General features: G+C 53.5%; 8 protein-coding genes across 8 annotated transcripts; 3 read left to right on the top strand and 5 right to left on the bottom strand.

Annotated features, from left to right (window-relative positions):
• Window positions 1-593: 593 nt before the first annotated feature.
• Window positions 594-1,759, bottom strand: IAQ61_002795 (uncharacterized protein; the record flags this gene model as incomplete). Its single annotated transcript, XM_066095699.1, has 2 exons — window positions 594-1,179; window positions 1,728-1,759. 2 exons carry the CDS (start codon window positions 1,757-1,759, stop codon window positions 594-596), a joined length of 618 nt encoding a protein of 205 aa, XP_065954535.1.
• Window positions 1,760-1,788: 29 nt separating this feature from the next.
• IAQ61_002794 (uncharacterized protein) lies at window positions 1,789-2,118 on the top strand (the record flags this gene model as incomplete). Its single annotated transcript, XM_003843424.2, has 1 exon — window positions 1,789-2,118. One exon carries the CDS (start codon window positions 1,789-1,791, stop codon window positions 2,116-2,118), a length of 330 nt encoding a protein of 109 aa, XP_003843472.2.
• Window positions 2,119-2,978: 860 nt separating this feature from the next.
• IAQ61_002793 (uncharacterized protein) lies at window positions 2,979-5,347 on the top strand. Its single transcript, XM_066095698.1, has 6 exons — window positions 2,979-3,118; window positions 3,322-3,613; window positions 3,677-3,701; window positions 3,776-4,011; window positions 4,059-4,629; window positions 4,686-5,347. Exons 2-6 carry the CDS (start codon window positions 3,527-3,529, stop codon window positions 4,721-4,723), a joined length of 957 nt encoding a protein of 318 aa, XP_065954534.1. The 5' UTR covers window positions 2,979-3,118; window positions 3,322-3,526; the 3' UTR covers window positions 4,724-5,347.
• An 806-nt stretch (window positions 5,348-6,153) lies between these two features.
• IAQ61_002792 (uncharacterized protein) lies at window positions 6,154-7,185 on the bottom strand (the record flags this gene model as incomplete). The annotated part of the gene is made up of 2 exons (XM_066095697.1): window positions 6,154-7,014; window positions 7,093-7,185. 2 exons carry the CDS (start codon window positions 7,183-7,185, stop codon window positions 6,154-6,156), a joined length of 954 nt encoding a protein of 317 aa, XP_065954533.1.
• Window positions 7,186-7,552: 367 nt separating this feature from the next.
• IAQ61_002791 (uncharacterized protein) lies at window positions 7,553-8,585 on the bottom strand (the record flags this gene model as incomplete). The annotated part of the gene is made up of 4 exons (XM_003843427.1): window positions 7,553-7,677; window positions 7,730-8,023; window positions 8,073-8,106; window positions 8,154-8,585. 4 exons carry the CDS (start codon window positions 8,583-8,585, stop codon window positions 7,553-7,555), a joined length of 885 nt encoding a protein of 294 aa, XP_003843475.1.
• Window positions 8,586-9,290: 705 nt separating this feature from the next.
• Window positions 9,291-11,192, bottom strand: IAQ61_002790 (uncharacterized protein; the record flags this gene model as incomplete). The annotated part of the gene is made up of 5 exons (XM_066095696.1): window positions 9,291-9,338; window positions 9,390-9,482; window positions 9,538-9,579; window positions 9,857-10,472; window positions 10,528-11,192. The coding sequence occupies 5 exons, from the start codon at window positions 11,190-11,192 to the stop codon at window positions 9,291-9,293; spliced, it is 1,464 nt and encodes a 487-aa protein (XP_065954532.1).
• A 940-nt stretch (window positions 11,193-12,132) lies between these two features.
• On the top strand, window positions 12,133-14,505 carry IAQ61_002789 (uncharacterized protein; the record flags this gene model as incomplete). The annotated part of the gene is made up of 1 exon (XM_003843429.1): window positions 12,133-14,505. One exon carries the CDS (start codon window positions 12,133-12,135, stop codon window positions 14,503-14,505), a length of 2,373 nt encoding a protein of 790 aa, XP_003843477.1.
• Window positions 14,506-14,740: 235 nt separating this feature from the next.
• Window positions 14,741-14,932, bottom strand: IAQ61_002788 (uncharacterized protein; the record flags this gene model as incomplete). Its single annotated transcript, XM_003843430.1, has 1 exon — window positions 14,741-14,932. The coding sequence occupies one exon, from the start codon at window positions 14,930-14,932 to the stop codon at window positions 14,741-14,743; it is 192 nt and encodes a 63-aa protein (XP_003843478.1).
• Window positions 14,933-15,400: the final 468 nt, after the last annotated feature.

Genomic DNA, 15,400 nt, shown 5'->3' with positions numbered 1-15,400 from the left:
TAGGACGAAAGAAAGGGAAAAGTGGGGCGGTGCTGACTGATCTGAGTACTATGATGGTACTATGGGCCGGTGCAAGGCTTGTGCCATGGCTGGACGGGGGATACCGGTATAGCTGGGCTGACTAAGACTGGTGTGAACGGGGTTTTTATCCTGACGCTGGGGGGAAGGGGGATGGATGGTGGGATAGATGTATGAGGTTCTTGATATTCATTTTCATTTTATTTTCATTTTCTTCAACTTGGGGGGAGGAGAGATTGTTTAGAGGTAAGATTAGAATTGGGGAGGGAGGTGGACATTCTATGAAGTGAAGTGGCCTGACCGGTTCTGGGGAGGCGAAAATGTCTTGTCTACCCATCTACCAGTATTCACACATGTAGTGATTTAGTACCCATGCTCGAATGCTTATTCGCGGCGATCTTTGCTTGCCGTGCGGAACTTTTTTCTTGGTATTCATAGTGTGTACATGGTGGCCTGTCCGGACACGTTTTTTGTTTCCTACAGTACACATGGCATCCCTGGAAATCAGGCCATGGCTAATATTAGGTAGTAGGCCCTTATGTTCCGGGAGTTTTCATGTATCAGGGACTCGACGACTACACGGACTCCCGGTTCTGCGGCATGATGGAGTGGGCAATCTCATCGCTCAGCTCGGCCATTTCCACGTCTTTCATGGTGACGCCAGAGGGACTATGACTAGTCCACCTGATTTTGACCTTTCTGTTGTTGTTGGTCCAATCGGGGTGATGTTTCTTGGCCCTGAATTCATCTACGAGCATGGTCATGAATTTCCATGCATCGTCAAAATTGCGGAAGAGATATTTGCGTGAGAGGCCTCTGCCATCATGGGAGATCTTCCACTCGGAAAAACAGATGAGGTCTTGGACACGTGCGCGGACTTGAGGAGGTTGACCTTCTGGTATCGTGAGGCCGGACATGGCTGTCCTGAGCTCTCTGCCAGACAGTCTGGGCTGGGGTTGCTTTGATTTCTCCTCTTCATTTTCTGCAGCTGTGCTTGAGGACAGATTTCCTGCCGTGGAGTTGGTCGAGGCATCGGCTGTAGATATCGACCGAGAGCTTGTCCAGGCTGGTGAGACGAAGAGAGGCGCACGATGCCTTGAAGGCGTGTACGCGTCAACAGGGCACCATGTCCATCTCCCGGTGACACCACTAACGTGGCTGCTAACTCGCAGTGCGCGACTAGAAATTGCACGTCAGACTCGGTAGAATGTCGCTTGTGATGAGTAAGACTGCGATTTGCCCAGACTACGGTTGGCGAGAGTGTGAGGGTGTGCAGGGTGAGGAGCGTGCATGCAGATTTGGGCCAGGTCGGATGCCTTGGGATAGAGTACCGGTAGGTAGATGTGACTTACGGAATTGCCTGGGGAAGTAGTCTGAGATGTGTCATACCGGACCTCCTCTAGGTACGGTAGCTTTCTGGTGTTGCGAGTGTTATGCCAAAAGCGAGGGTTGACCGGTGTCACACGCCAGGATGTGGTCGCGACATTTTGAAGCTTGGTGGTGTGTGGTTGAGCGACAGAAAAAGAGAGCAGTGGCAGCTGGGGATAGTTCGCGCTAACTGGAATGGGCGTCGAGTGCGAATCCGGGCATCGGTCATCAAGTGCTTACGGTTGATCGTGGTTATGGCGCAGATGAAATTGCCGCGGTGCACAATGCGTGATGAGGGCCGAAAGAGAGAGAGAGAGAGAGAGAGAGAGAGAGAGGGCTACTGTACCGGATGGGTGAAGATCACTTGGGCCATGCAAAGAGAGTTTTGTGCAGTCTGGGCGAATGCAGAATGAACGCTTGCTATACCAGCTACTGTTGCCCCGTCCAGGCACTGTCTACTGTCTACTGTCTACTGTCTACTGTCTACCGTCTACTGTCTACTGTCTACTGTCTACCGTCTACTGTCTACTGTCTACTGTCTACCGTCTACTGTCTACCGTCTACTGTCTACCGTCTACTGTCTACCGTCTACTGTCTACCGTCTACTGTCTACCGTCTACTGTCTACCGTCTACTGTCTACCGTCTACTGTCTACCGTCTACTGTCTACCGTCTACCTATGGTATTTGTCTTGGTACTTGGTAGTGGTACTACCAAGGCAGCACATACATGACCGTTGGATGACGAAGGACGGACGGCGTGAAATGTTTCAAGTTTGCAGTCGATAGAGTGCATTGTCAGCATCGTATAATATAATCTACCTAGTAGGAAGCGGCCCGTCGACTCATTCCCTAGACGCTGTCCCAGTGGCACGACCCACGGTGCAGTCATCTGCGGGTCTGGGGTGAAAGGCCATGTATGTACAGCAGACCCTAGTACATACCGCTAGCAATATGTTACTCCATTCGTACCCTCTGCTTTCCTGCCTACTCTGCCAGTCCGCCGATGACCGTCAGATTGGCCGCGGGAGTCGTCGGATCTGGATACAGGCCATTTCCGTACATGCGGACAGTAATCAACGGTGAACCGTGCCAGGACCAAGGCTGGCTTGCATGTCCAGGACTGGTATTGGTACTAGTGGTTAGCCAGGTATTTGGGGCATTGATAAGCAAAGCGGCGGGTAGAGTAGAGCAATGTACTCCTCCTGTTAGAGACACGACACTGCAAAGGTGGAGACTTTGGATCGGGGACTGGGGTTTCTGCGCAAAGACTCGCTCGACTGCATCAGCCTCCTGTCAGATGTCAGACTGAGAGACCAGCAGGTGGAATCTTCCTTGAAGGCAATCATCCATTCTGGGCAAAGCAAGTGTACGACTACTGTAGTAGTAGACGCGTTGCATGCACACAGACGCGCGAGATGCAATGGCCTCGGGCGAATCGTCAAAGTAACTTGGGTCTTTTTTTCTTTTTTTTGCTTGTTGCTTGGAGAGAGAGGAGGGAGGGGTGGTGGAAGGGGGGGGGGATGGAAGGGTGACGGTGACGGTTGAATTCTTGACCATGTTCCCCCCCCCCCCCCCTCCCCTCCCCTCTCCCCCGATGCCGATGGACGCCGCCCGCGGATTGTTCGTTCGATTGTTCGTTCGCTCGTCTTGTACTTAAAACCGCGCCCGCCCACCTTTCTTAGTCAAAGCTGCGTAATCGACATTTTGAGCCAACAGCATCGGCCAGCACAGGTGAGCTTGTCCCCCGGGCCTTCCCCCCCTCCCTTCTGCCCATTTCGTTGTTAGTCGACGGTACCAACAGCGACAACACATACCACTACCATTACCACTACCAAAGAAATAACAACGACAACAACAACAAATCATGCCGTCGCAACATCCACGCGCCATCATCGGCCATGCGCACAAACACGCTGACTCTCAATCGCACCCAGATCCGTTCCTGCGCCCCGTGTAGCCGGCCTGCCACCCGACACTTCGCTGCAAGCGCAACCGCTGCGACGTCACCACCACCACCACTACCAGCAACACCACCACCACGAGCATCGCAGCTGCCGACGATACCGCTGTCACCAGACTCTTTGATTGCAACCTCTTTTTTTTTCGACTCCCACGCACGCACGCGCCTCGACACGTCGAATGACCCGGACGCTGTATCCCTTGATCCGCAGCGACACGGGCTATCACAACATGCAGCAGCAGCCGCCGCCGCCACCTGGCGCTCAGGTAAGCCGTACTACCGCGTGCGTCCATGTCTATGCCGACGTTGTTGCTGACTGTACGCATCAGGAGCATAAGCCCACTATAGAGATGAGTGAGTGCTCGCGCCCCCACACCACACACTGCACACCACACACCTCCGTCTAATTACTAACCCACATCGCACAGGCTTAAGAGAGCATCTGCTCGCGGCAGGCGCTGGCCAGCCCACCCCGCAGACGCTCGCCCAGCATCCACAGCAGCATCCTCACACCAACGGCCCGCCGCACGCCATTGACCCGGCCATAGCAGGCGCTGCCTATGCCATGAGTGCCGGCGATGATGGAAACACGAGTGAAGGGCGCTCCAAAGGTCGGCGCGAGCTGTCCACGTCAAAGCGCGCTGCACAGAACCGTGCTGCCCAAGTGAGTAGCAGTCGCGCATCGCCATGGCACTGTGCTAACCTTGGCAGCGCGCATTCCGGCAGCGCAAGGAGGAGTACATCAAGCAGCTCAAGGATCAGGTCAAGGAATTCGAACAGCTATGCGAGCTGTACAAGACGCTGCAGTCGGAGAATTACCAACTGCGCGACTACATCATCAACCTCCAATCGCGCCTCCTCGAGACTCAGGGCGAAATACCACCTGCGCCCGCTGGCGTCGACCTGAACCGTCCCCATGGTGGTCCTTCGAGTCTGAATCAGCCCCAGCCACAACCACCGCAGCACATTCAGTCACCAGAGCCACTACAGCAGCAGCCGCAACAACAACAGCAACAACAACCACCGCAGCAGCAGCAGCAGCAGCAGCAGCAGCAATCACAGCAACAGCCACAGCAATCACAACATCAGCAACAACAACAAAGAAGTCCCAGCAGCAATAACGGGGGGCTCTCGGAGCGCCAGATTGGAGAGCTCCAGATGGCAGCACAAGCAGCCGCGGCTGCTCAGCATGGTACAGCGGGCACGAAGCATTCTAGCCCAGAAGGCTCCTATGACTATGCAGCCGCAGAGAAGCGTCAGAAGGTTGAAGACTCGCCGCAAGGTCAGTTTCCTTTCCCTCCCAACACACGACGACCTGAAAGCTTATCATGAGAACAGCAGCCGTCGACTCAACGCCCAGTATACCTGCCTCGTAGAACCCAGGCTGATAATAACGATGATACTTCCGTCTCCGAGCTTCAACAGTCGAACAAACAGCACTCCCGACCCCTCCAAAACGGAATCTACCCTCTCTTGTTATCCACATTGTTTTAACCCACCTTTTTAATTCCGACCACATCCATGCAAGCAGCACCTTGACGGTTCTTTGCCGTGGATGTCTCGGGGGGCGGGCGCCAATTTTTGTCCATATAAAAACGGGCGTACGGTGTATGATTGTATCACAGACGAGCCATTGCCGCTCCCCCCCCCATCCTGTTTGCCATATTAATGTGACCTTGTTCTGCTCACACGCACACCCATCCATGTCCTTTTTTCTCCTTTTCCACTTGCACAGCAGATGCCTGCCCACACTTGTTGTGTCTCTTTACACCACGCACCGTCGGATCGGCCAACTTTGTCGCTAATGAGAGACATCCGGGCCCTCCCCCCCGCCCCTTGTTTTTTTCTTAACAGGATTTCCTGCTTTGTGCTTGTTGCTGTTTTGTCTGTCTGTCTGTCTGTTGAAGTGGGTGTGTGGGTGGACGTTGTACTGTACTATATCCCATCATATCATATACCATGCCATATCGCATTATACCGTATCCTACCATACTATACAGTCTCACCTCGCCTTGCGTACTATTTATCCTACCCTAACACAAACCCATAGACAACATGAAACTAAAATTCAAATGATGATTTTGGTAGCTCACCCAGCATCCAGCATCCAGGGGGGCTGGATACCCAAGTCCCACGCGCTCCTTTCCATACACATTTGTAGTAAGTAGTACAGTGGTGCGGAGTCTCGGTCCCGCAGAGGGGCGATGCTTGTTGATGTCGTTTGTAAAAGGGGTATAGAAGCACAGTGATACAGGTATGTACCCAACTTTTTCCCCGAGTTTTTGTCTGTGCTATTCTTACTGTTCAACAAGCAAGTATGAAAGACGTTCAAACCAGTTCCGGCGAGTGAAACATGTGTAATGGGACAGCTATCATGGATTCCATCAACCCTCTCAAGATTTCAAGATTTCACGATTTGGGCTGGTATAGCCGTATATTTCTGCTTGGAAGTTCGTTTTGATTCGTTTCGTGTGGTAGTGTACAAGATTTAGTGAGCTGATCTCTCCGAGCCGCCAAGCCCCCGAAGCTGGAAAGATAAAAGATAGAAAACGCCGCGCGATGCTGGATAAGATTTGGGAATGGGAATTGGGTGTGTATGAGAGAGGGGAGAGAAGTGTGAAGAGAACGGGAGAGAGAGGAGGAAAAAAAGGCCCGTGGAGCAACAGTGTATCAACTCAATTATACGACCTACTCTTCGCAGCCATCTCCTCCTCCTTTGCCTTTTTCGCTGCTTCCAATTTCTTGAGTTCTCGCGCTACGCCACCGGTGCCTCTCCACCTGTTCATACTTGTTAGTCTGGACTCTCTCATTCACCTGAATGAACTTCAATGAAGCATGTATTGACAAAAACGTACCAAACATCCGTACCCCAGCGAATCGTCCTTTCTGCTGCACTCCGCGGCCCATCTACCGCAGGCCTGACATCCAGATAGAAGACCGGCTCGCCCGTCGGCTCCGGCGCACCCTCGTAGTAATCAATCACGTAGCGCACCTCCTGACACCCATTCTCGTTGCACCGCTCCACAAACCAATCGTGCCTGTCGAACGGGGGCGCGGTGCCAAACTTGCCCGGCATGACTTCGCCCAGCCACTGCAGTATGGTAGCCTTGGGCGTCATCTCCGTCGGTCGACCGGTGAAGCGGAGGAGCTTGGGAGGCGGAATCTTGGCATCGTCCCACGTCGTCGTGTCAAAGGGATCGTCTGCGGTGCCGAGCATGAGATTGGCCATGTCCTCGCCGCGCTTGCAAATCTTGTAGCCCTCTATTATCCCTTTGCTGAAGCGCCGCTCCCAGCCCATGATCTCCGCCCAGGCGCCCTCGTTGAGGAAATTGTGAACGCCAACCATGGACTCGACTGCGTCAATGGGCGTGTCCGTATATCCTTTGCGCAACATGGCATTGTACATTTGCTGCGGGGAGGGGTATTCCCAGAGTGAGCCGTCGCCTTTGGGGATCGTGCTCGTTTCGCGGGAGAGCGGGAGGTCGAGGGTTTGTTTGGCTGCGCGGTCATTGGAGAGGTCGCTGAACATGTTGTTGAGGGGGTTGAGGCGTGAGAGGAGACCGGTCTTGGGTGGTGAAGACGAGTCTGCTGATGAGGGGGGTACATAAGGGCAGGCGCTCGAGGAGGCCGTTTGTGATTTCTCTGCGACTACGGGAGCCGTGGCCGTCTTGGGCTTGTGCATGGGACATTCTGGCTGCGTTGAGGATTAGTTTTGTTCATGTTGCGAGTCGCGCGCAAGACGTACAGGTGGTTCAGCGTTGCCTCCTCGCGGCATACGGTGCGGCGCAACAGGCGCAACAGGCGCAGAAGGTGAAGACTCTGCCCAAAACCAGCCCATGATGAATCGAAGTACGAGTAAAGTGTTCTACAGAAATCAAAATCAAAATTTTCAGTGAAGAAGTGAAGGCAGGCTCATCAAGGATACCACTACCACAATGTTACCAACGGGTGGCGGCGAGTGTCGGGGAGAAGATTTGGCTGCAGGGTCTCCCATCGTCATCATCGGCCTAAGGCCTAAGCAACACCTGCCATGCTCCGATTGGCCGCATGCTTCAACATGATTGAACAACTACACCAGATGCATTTGTTTTTTTTTACTACGCGCGTTACGCTTGAATATACGTGCATGGTATCATATATTCCCGTTAGTTGTACCCAAAACCAGCCCCAATGGCCCAGACCCGCAACCGACCCTCTGGATCATGCTATGTGCCTGCCACCTTGGCCAATTGGCCAGTTCCACGAGAGCTGAAAATGGCCATGATACCGAAACTGCCGTAGAACAAAACCATGGGATATGCCACAAGGCCTCGCATAGAAGTCATGCGTCCTGCCACAAATTAGCTTCGGCATTGGCCTATACCTGACCAGGCTTGACTCACCAACAACGGTAAACATCGAACTTGAAGCATACGAGCACCAAAAGATGGCAAGACTGGTAAGGAGGTATCCGAAGAGACCATCGAGTGGAACAACGATGCCAAAAATGGCAACCATGACAAGAGGGAGCAGACAGTATCCCAGAACTGATGCTGATCGCGGAAATGTCAAGGAAGATCCAAGGTGCGACCCTTGCGAGTGGCCGTGGTCTCCGGGAGCTGCCTCAGCAGCACTCACAGATGGTGACATGAGCGAGAGGATTTGATGGAGGAGGATGGTGCCAACAAAGGCCAGCCCTACGTGGCTGTCAGCTATGACGTGTGAACCATGCGAATCGTAACATACCATAAATGTACCCGAAGTGGACCTTCCCAGAAAGCTAGTAGCCATCAGTATGATTCCAGAAATGAGCATCGAGTAACGTACCAGCAGTGAAGTGCCAAAGATCAAGAAGAACAGAATCGGCCCCGCAACATCACTATCGTCCATGATATGCTGATCGATCCTCCCAAATGGATTCAACACAGCTAGCGTCTTCATCTGTATGTGCTTGAAATTCACTCCTAGCTCTTCCAGCAGTGGTGGTTCGCCTTCATATCCCTCTGTGCCAAATGCCGCCAGCCACCCAGTCCTCAGCCCCGATGCGCCCATGCCCATCTGCCCACTCACACCTGGTGCTGCGAAGCCCGCGCCATACTGTGCCGGGTAGGCTTGAGTCTGAGAAGCACCGTAATTTGCTTGGAAGGGTGTCGAGTGTCCGGACACTGGTTGGTTGGAGAAGGAAGACGAGTAGAATTGGAGGTTCTGTGCGTTACCACCGCCGTATTGGGGGTTCTGTCCGTAGCCGTATTGCGCCATTGTCGCGATGAGGGGAGCCCTGACGAAGCTAGTGGTCTACGCAAGAGGTCGTGTCGTGGCAGCGAGTGGTAACAGCGGGTGGTGACAGCGGGGGTGGTGGGTAAGCCTGGCGAAGCTTGGGCGGTGTTGTGGAAGTGGTGGAGATAATTACGTGGAACGAATGTTGCAACGTCACCGACCGAGCAAATGTCAATAAAAAGGACAGTAGAAACGGAATACACAGCAACCTGCGAAACAAGAGTGACTCTGCGTCGAAATGTATTAAGAGAATAACTTCTTCAAGTCGATGTTTGAGCTCTCAAAGCGGCAGTCGTATGAATGTCTTCGTGTCGCTTCGGAGGTCCCGCCGTCTGATTGGCCGACCACAGGAGCGAGGCATCTCATGTCTGCTCACAGTGCTCACGAGACAGTCACATGGTGAATAATTTAGAGTATTCATGAATGCCAGTTCTAGGGATTGCCAGCAATGCTGTTTAACATAGAGAATCATCTGGACAATGCGGTCGAAATCACAACTTTGAGAGCACGTTCGAGTTCAAGTTTATCATATCTGAGGGGGGTATCTGTTATAACATGGGCAAAGGGGAGAGTGATATCCAAAAGTGCCCTCGACTCCGCCAAAACAATGCAGGTCATAATCATTATGCATCAAAGGACCTGTTGTCCCTAGGAGACTCATCACGCTTCTAGTTGCCCCGAAGTGTACTACATCTCAACCGTTGTTCGCCGTGAGGTATAGTTGCACCAGTCGCACTTGAGACATGTGAGTTTCAGAGTGTAATATAGCTGTCTGAAAAGACATACCATTATGTCAGAGGAAGCCTCATTGTCTTCTCGACAATATTCGTTCTTACACCTCTTGCATGTTCGAATGAACAGCTCTTTGCAGCTGATGCACTACTCCCAGTAAGCTCAAGCACCTCAAGGCCAGGGGTGGAGGGAGATGGCATACCGTATGGCCGCAGCCAAAGCAATCCCTTCTTACGCCGATGACCTAAATTTGTTCCCGTCAGCCTATTTCTTGACAACAGATTGAGCACATACCTTGGCGCGCAAGTGCCAGGTTCACAGTTGCAGTCGTCCAGTAGGCAGATCCGCGGGCAGTCTTTGGAGACTGGTATCCGGAAGCCAACCACTTTGTAACAACTCCACGAAGGAACATTGCTTCTTGCGCGCCAAGGTAAATCCGGTTATCCGCACATCCCGTTTGAGCCAGCACCGGCTTCCATTTCTCCGACTAGGCAAGCTTCAACACAGAGGCCCATATGTACCTTGATGGTCTGTTTCGGGATCAGGTGGCTAGTCCCGTTGGGTTGTAGGCTCTCTGTGAGCTCCGTTTGCTGCAATTCCGTGCGCTGGGCAATCGTTGATCCAGTATAACACTCCTCGTCCCACCATTTATGACACCGTTCGCACCAACGACCCTTGAGACAGTCTTCGCAGCGTACAATAAGAGGTGGGGCTGATGAGCCATCGGTGGTGTGTGGTATCTGCGCTGCGCGCAGCGAGCTTCCATGAAGTGGCACTGGACTCAGGAGTGGGAAATGTGACTGTACAGACTGTCCAAAGACGGCGGCTCCTTCGGGGCAAGAGTGACATGTCTCGCAGCCAGATGGTCCTAGAGCAACAGTCGCAATTGTGGGACGAAGGAATGATGCGGGATGTGGTGCGCCACTCGCAGTGCCTTCCAGGGTATATATTCTACTTGGATCATGCCGTGGACCTCTGCATAGCACAGCATCAAAGGCGATGATGCCCTCGCATGCTTGGACTATTTCCGCCCAGTCTGCTGATGGCCGCTTCGGGATCATCTTGCCTGAAGACTTGTACCATCTGTCCTCCGTCTGTGCCAGTGCAGTGTTGAGTGCGTCTGAAGATTTTTGATTCCTGGTAAAGAGTCAGAACCCATAATGGAGGAGATTTACCAGTGGGTACCACTCACCACTCTGCGCCAATTTGCGCTCCCTGCGAAGACATGATGCCTCGTGGTGAAATCTTGGTGAACTTCTTTGCAGTAGCCGGTGGAGGAGAGGGCAGAGGATCGCGGGGCCCGAATAGGTAGATACCTTTGACTCTTGGTGTACCCGCTGGTCTTGATGGTCGCACTGCATATCGGAGATACTGCTGGAGCTTCCTTTCGTTCAAATGCTTGACCTCTCGGATAGACAGAATGCGGACGTTGTATCGGTCTTCTGTGACGAGCTCTTTCACGAGCTCTGCTGTTACACTGAGGCCATCGAGCACCAAGGTATGTATCGTGCGTAGAATGTGTTGCTTCTCAAGTCTGGTGAAGATGCCACGGAGGGGGCCGCTATAGAAGTCGTCTTCTGTCAAGGCTTCATCCATGCGCTCGGCCCGAAAGTTGACGCCACCGACGTCGAGAGGGCCATCGAAGGGTGCAATAGCAGACTTGACGGGAGAGAGATCAAGGTAGCGGAAGGCCTCGGGAGATTGGAGAATGATTTGGTGGAGGGTCCTGGAGGTTGTAGAGAGGTTCCGCAAGGCTGATATTGGAAGATAGGGGGCAGTCTGTCTCAATATCAAGGTGTTGGAGAGGAGGTCGGCCAAGGAAGTGGGAAGATCAGTCGAGATGGTGACGGGACCCATGGTATGGGCAGTTGGGAGGAATGCAAGCGAACCACTTTGGCAGAAGGTTAGAAGGGTACTCACCAGGTCTTTATTGCAGAGTCGAAGGACTGCCCAGCTGGTGGGGGGGCACGTGCCAGAACAAGACTCCCTGCAGAGAGATGTTGAGCAACAGGTAAAGACTAAAGACTAATGAAGGTTGAGACAGTGAGAGTGTACGGTAAAGAGATGCGGTGGGATGGAAGTGTGGGATCCTGGTGCCGATCAGACCCTGGGCGCCGTAGCCAAGATGCACACGTAGATGCTGTGTATGCCATGTCCTCTCCGTGTCCTCTCCATCTCCTCTCCTACACGATGCCAATGCTTCCTTTCTCGCTAGAAACCCGAAATGAAGCAGCCTTTGCAGCAGGATTAGACGGCCAAGGCGACTATAAAATGTCTCGAGTGCTTGAATCGGATCAGTAGGAAAGCGTGGGACAACCGCCTAGAACAATCGCCGTCGAGATCTCGGAGGCCGGCGGGAGGTGAGACAAGCGCAGGGGCGATGACAGTCTTACCCCACGTTGTTCCTGTTACGACAAACATTCGACAGACCGAAACTACAAAGGCGGGCGCGGCGTACGCGTGCGTGTGCAGTCTTGTTCTCGATAAGCAGCTCCCGTGGCGGCGGCGGGCCGGAGAGTGAAATGACGCCAGCCGCCAGGGTTTAGCTTTCAGCATTCATTCGAAGCTTCGAGTCCTGTCCTACTCTACTCTACTCTAGTACTCTAGACTGTGTACTCTAGAGCCGCATCAGTTCAAGATGCATATGTCAGCCACATTTGCCGCCCTCTTACTATAGTCTGATTACACACTGCGCAACCCATTCGCGCAGTCATCCTCGTCGACTCCAATACTCCATTTCTCCACTCTCCCTGCTGAAACCCTGCTCGGTGGAGTCTGTCACATTGCCAGACTCGCCATGGACCCTGAATCTGCCCCAGCAGAACTCAACTGGTCGGCGCAATACACCCTCGCACAACCAACTCGAAACACTACGCTGCCAGGCGACAAGATCCTTCTCCCGCCCTCGGCGTTGGAGCAACTGCTGTCAGCCGCTCCCGTCGTGGCCGTCGATGCAGATCGTCCGCACATCACCGCCTTCGACCCCTTCAATCCTTACACATACAACGCCGAACGTCAGGCACGAGCCCAGTTTCAGGACCGCCACCAGCAGTTGCCGCATCCGCTGACGTTTCGCCTCGTCAACCCTGACAATGGCCGAGTTGTCCATGCAGGAATACGCGAGTTCTCCGCAGAGGAGGGCGAGATTGTCCTGAGTAGCTTCTTGAGGGAAGCACTGGGTATTGAGCCACAGCCCACAGAAAACTCCCGGATAAACACCCCAAATGGGCTTCCAGACGATGATGAGCACATGGGTAATGGTGTCGAACCATCCGTCACCAACGGCCACACACGAACGAACATCACAGTGCACGCTATACAATTACCCAAAGGCACGTTTGTGAAGCTACGGCCGCTCGAGGCTGGCTATGATCCCGAGGATTGGAAGTCGCTACTAGAAGAACACCTGCGATCCAACTTCACGACCTTGACGAATGGCGAGGTTCTCGTGGTATACGGCGGTCGTGCGCCAGGTGGCAAGCGAGAAGAGTTTCGCTTCCTGGTAGACGGCTTCAAACCAGAAGGGGATGGAATCTGCGTGGTAGACACTGATCTCGAGGTCGACATCGAAGCCCTGAACGAAGACCAGGCACGCGAAACCTTGCAAAGGATCATGGCCAAACGACAACGAGCGCCCGGCACAACAGAAGGCAGCTCTGCTGGCGGCACAATCGACATCTTCAAGGCGCAGGAGGGACAGGTGCGGGAAGGAGAGTATGTAGACTACGAGCTTCCATCCTGGCATCGGTCACAAGGACTCGAAATCTCCCTAGAGAAACTGGACGAAGACGATGAAATCGATTTGTTCGTCAGCCCACACTCGCCACATCAGCAGGTTCGACCACGGATAGATGAACATGTTTTTGCAGACATGTCGAGTCAGCGATCCAAGCGTATACGCTTACAACCAACGAATGCGGAACTGGATGATGCCGAGTCCGTCTACATCTCCGTACATGCATACCCCTCAGGAGAGCCTTCGAACACGCTCAAGGCCTATCGTTTACAAGTCTCCCTGTTTGATCCCAAATCGACAGCAGCAACAGACGGAAATGATAGCATAGAAACAACACATGGACCCGATGAAGTTCAGTGTAAAAATTGCACGCAGTGGGTTCCCAAAGGCTCCCTCTTCCTTCACGAAAACTTTTGTCTGCGAAACAATATATTATGTCCTCAACGGTGTGGTCAGGTTTTTCAGAAGCGCTCACCAGCCTTTGAAGCACACTGGCATTGTCCCCACGACACTTTTACTGGAAACACCCCTCTCAGCCGCCAAAAACACGACACGATCTACCACACCGAGCAATCGTGTTCCTCGTGTCCTCTCATATTCCCCTCCATCCCAACACTCGCCCACCACAAAACCACAGTCTGCCCCGGGAAGCTCATCCTCTGCCGCTTCTGCCACCTACAAGTTCCCCAGGAAGGTGATCCCACCGAACCACCGATTCCCGAACTCCTGCTCTCCGGTCTCACGCCCCACGAGCTAGCCGATGGTGGTCGCACGACTGAGTGCCATCTTTGCAATAAGATTGTGCGCTTCCGCGACATGGACACCCATCTCCGACATCATGACCTTGAGCGCTTGTCCCGTCCAGCACCGCGCCTATGTCGCAATGTGAATTGCGGACGTACGCAAGACGGCGTCAACAAGATGGGTGATACACGGGCCGGGACACGAAAGGGTCAGGGCCCGGGTAACGAGATCGGGTTGTGCAGTGTGTGTTTTGGCCCGTTGTACGTGTCATTGCATGATCCAGAGGGCAAAGCGCTACGTCGACGTATCGAGAGGCGGTATCTGAGCCAGTTGCTGACAGGCTGTGGGAAGGCGTGGTGTAGGAACCCCTATTGTCGGTCTGGACGGAAGAACCTCGGCGAAGGCGACAAGTCCATTCCAACGAAAGAAGCCATGCCCCTGGTCAAGCCGTTTTTGGACGGCATGGACGGCAGAGGGTATAGCACGCCTTTGCATTTTTGCGTCGATGAGCGCAGCCAAAAGTATCGGACGCTGGCGGACATGTTGGCGGCCGAACAAGGCATCGAGGGGAAAGGTGGCTATGGCCTTGAGTGGTGTGTGGCAGCTCTCGAAGCGGAAGGAGGAGATTTGGATAAAGCGAGGAGTTGGTTGAAAGGCTGGGCTCCGCAGCGTACCGAGGCTGCGTCGTGATTGTGCGTGGGATGGGTACTAGGTGTTGCATCTGCATACACGGCGTTGTGAATCGAGGATAGAGCCTGCATATAGACTTGAGAGATACCCCCCCTGATTTAATCCGAAACATGTCGAATCACCACAATGACAGTCGTGAACATATTCCCCAAATCCCCTCTCACCCCAATCTCTCATCCCAGGTCCAATCAACCATATCCCCCCCCCCTCTCTCTCTCAAAACTCAAACCCCCTCTCAACCCACCCCCAACCAAAACTTGCGCCACCACACCGTCTCCGCATCCAAAAACCACGGACTCACGCTCTCGACAAACTGCTCGGGCGACGGCATCTGCTGCGCGTCCAGGTAGCCCAGGGCCATGATGAAGACGTCGCAGGTTGTCAGGCTGGTGCGGGCGAAGACGCAGTGCGAGATTGGGTGGGGCATGGTAGGGTGGTTTGTTGTGTGGGTGGGTGGGCTGGGGGATTGATTTGTTGGTATGTTGGTGTTGGTTGCCGGGGTGAGAGAGGGAGGGAGAAGGGGGGGATGGTGATGGGTATAGCAAAGGCTGTAATGGGTCAAAACTCCGTTTGCAACCACCCTCCTTGCACTTGTTCTTCTCCTTCTTTCAACGTTGTCTTTATATCACAGCTCCCCCCTTCTTCCTCAAACACGATCAAGGCCCCAAAAAATCTCAATCCCCCGCCTCTTGCCCCGTACATTCCAATCACCCACCGAGCCCGTCCGTCCTCCTCACCGCCTCCTCGATTCGCCTCTGGCAAATGTCTGCTGGACTCGGGAGACTTTGCTATATGTGAGGTGACGGTACGTGCGTCGATTTCCTTGACCGGGTATTGGGAGATGCAGGGGGGAGGGGTTTTTTTGCGAATTTTTTTTTCACCTTAACCCTTGTTG

The sequence above is a fragment of the Plenodomus lingam genome (assembly GCF_022343315.1).
Source record: "Plenodomus lingam strain CAN1 chromosome Unknown contig_14, whole genome shotgun sequence".
NCBI lineage: Eukaryota > Fungi > Ascomycota > Dothideomycetes > Pleosporales > Leptosphaeriaceae > Plenodomus > Plenodomus lingam.
This window is presented reverse-complemented; position numbering and strand designations above follow the sequence as displayed.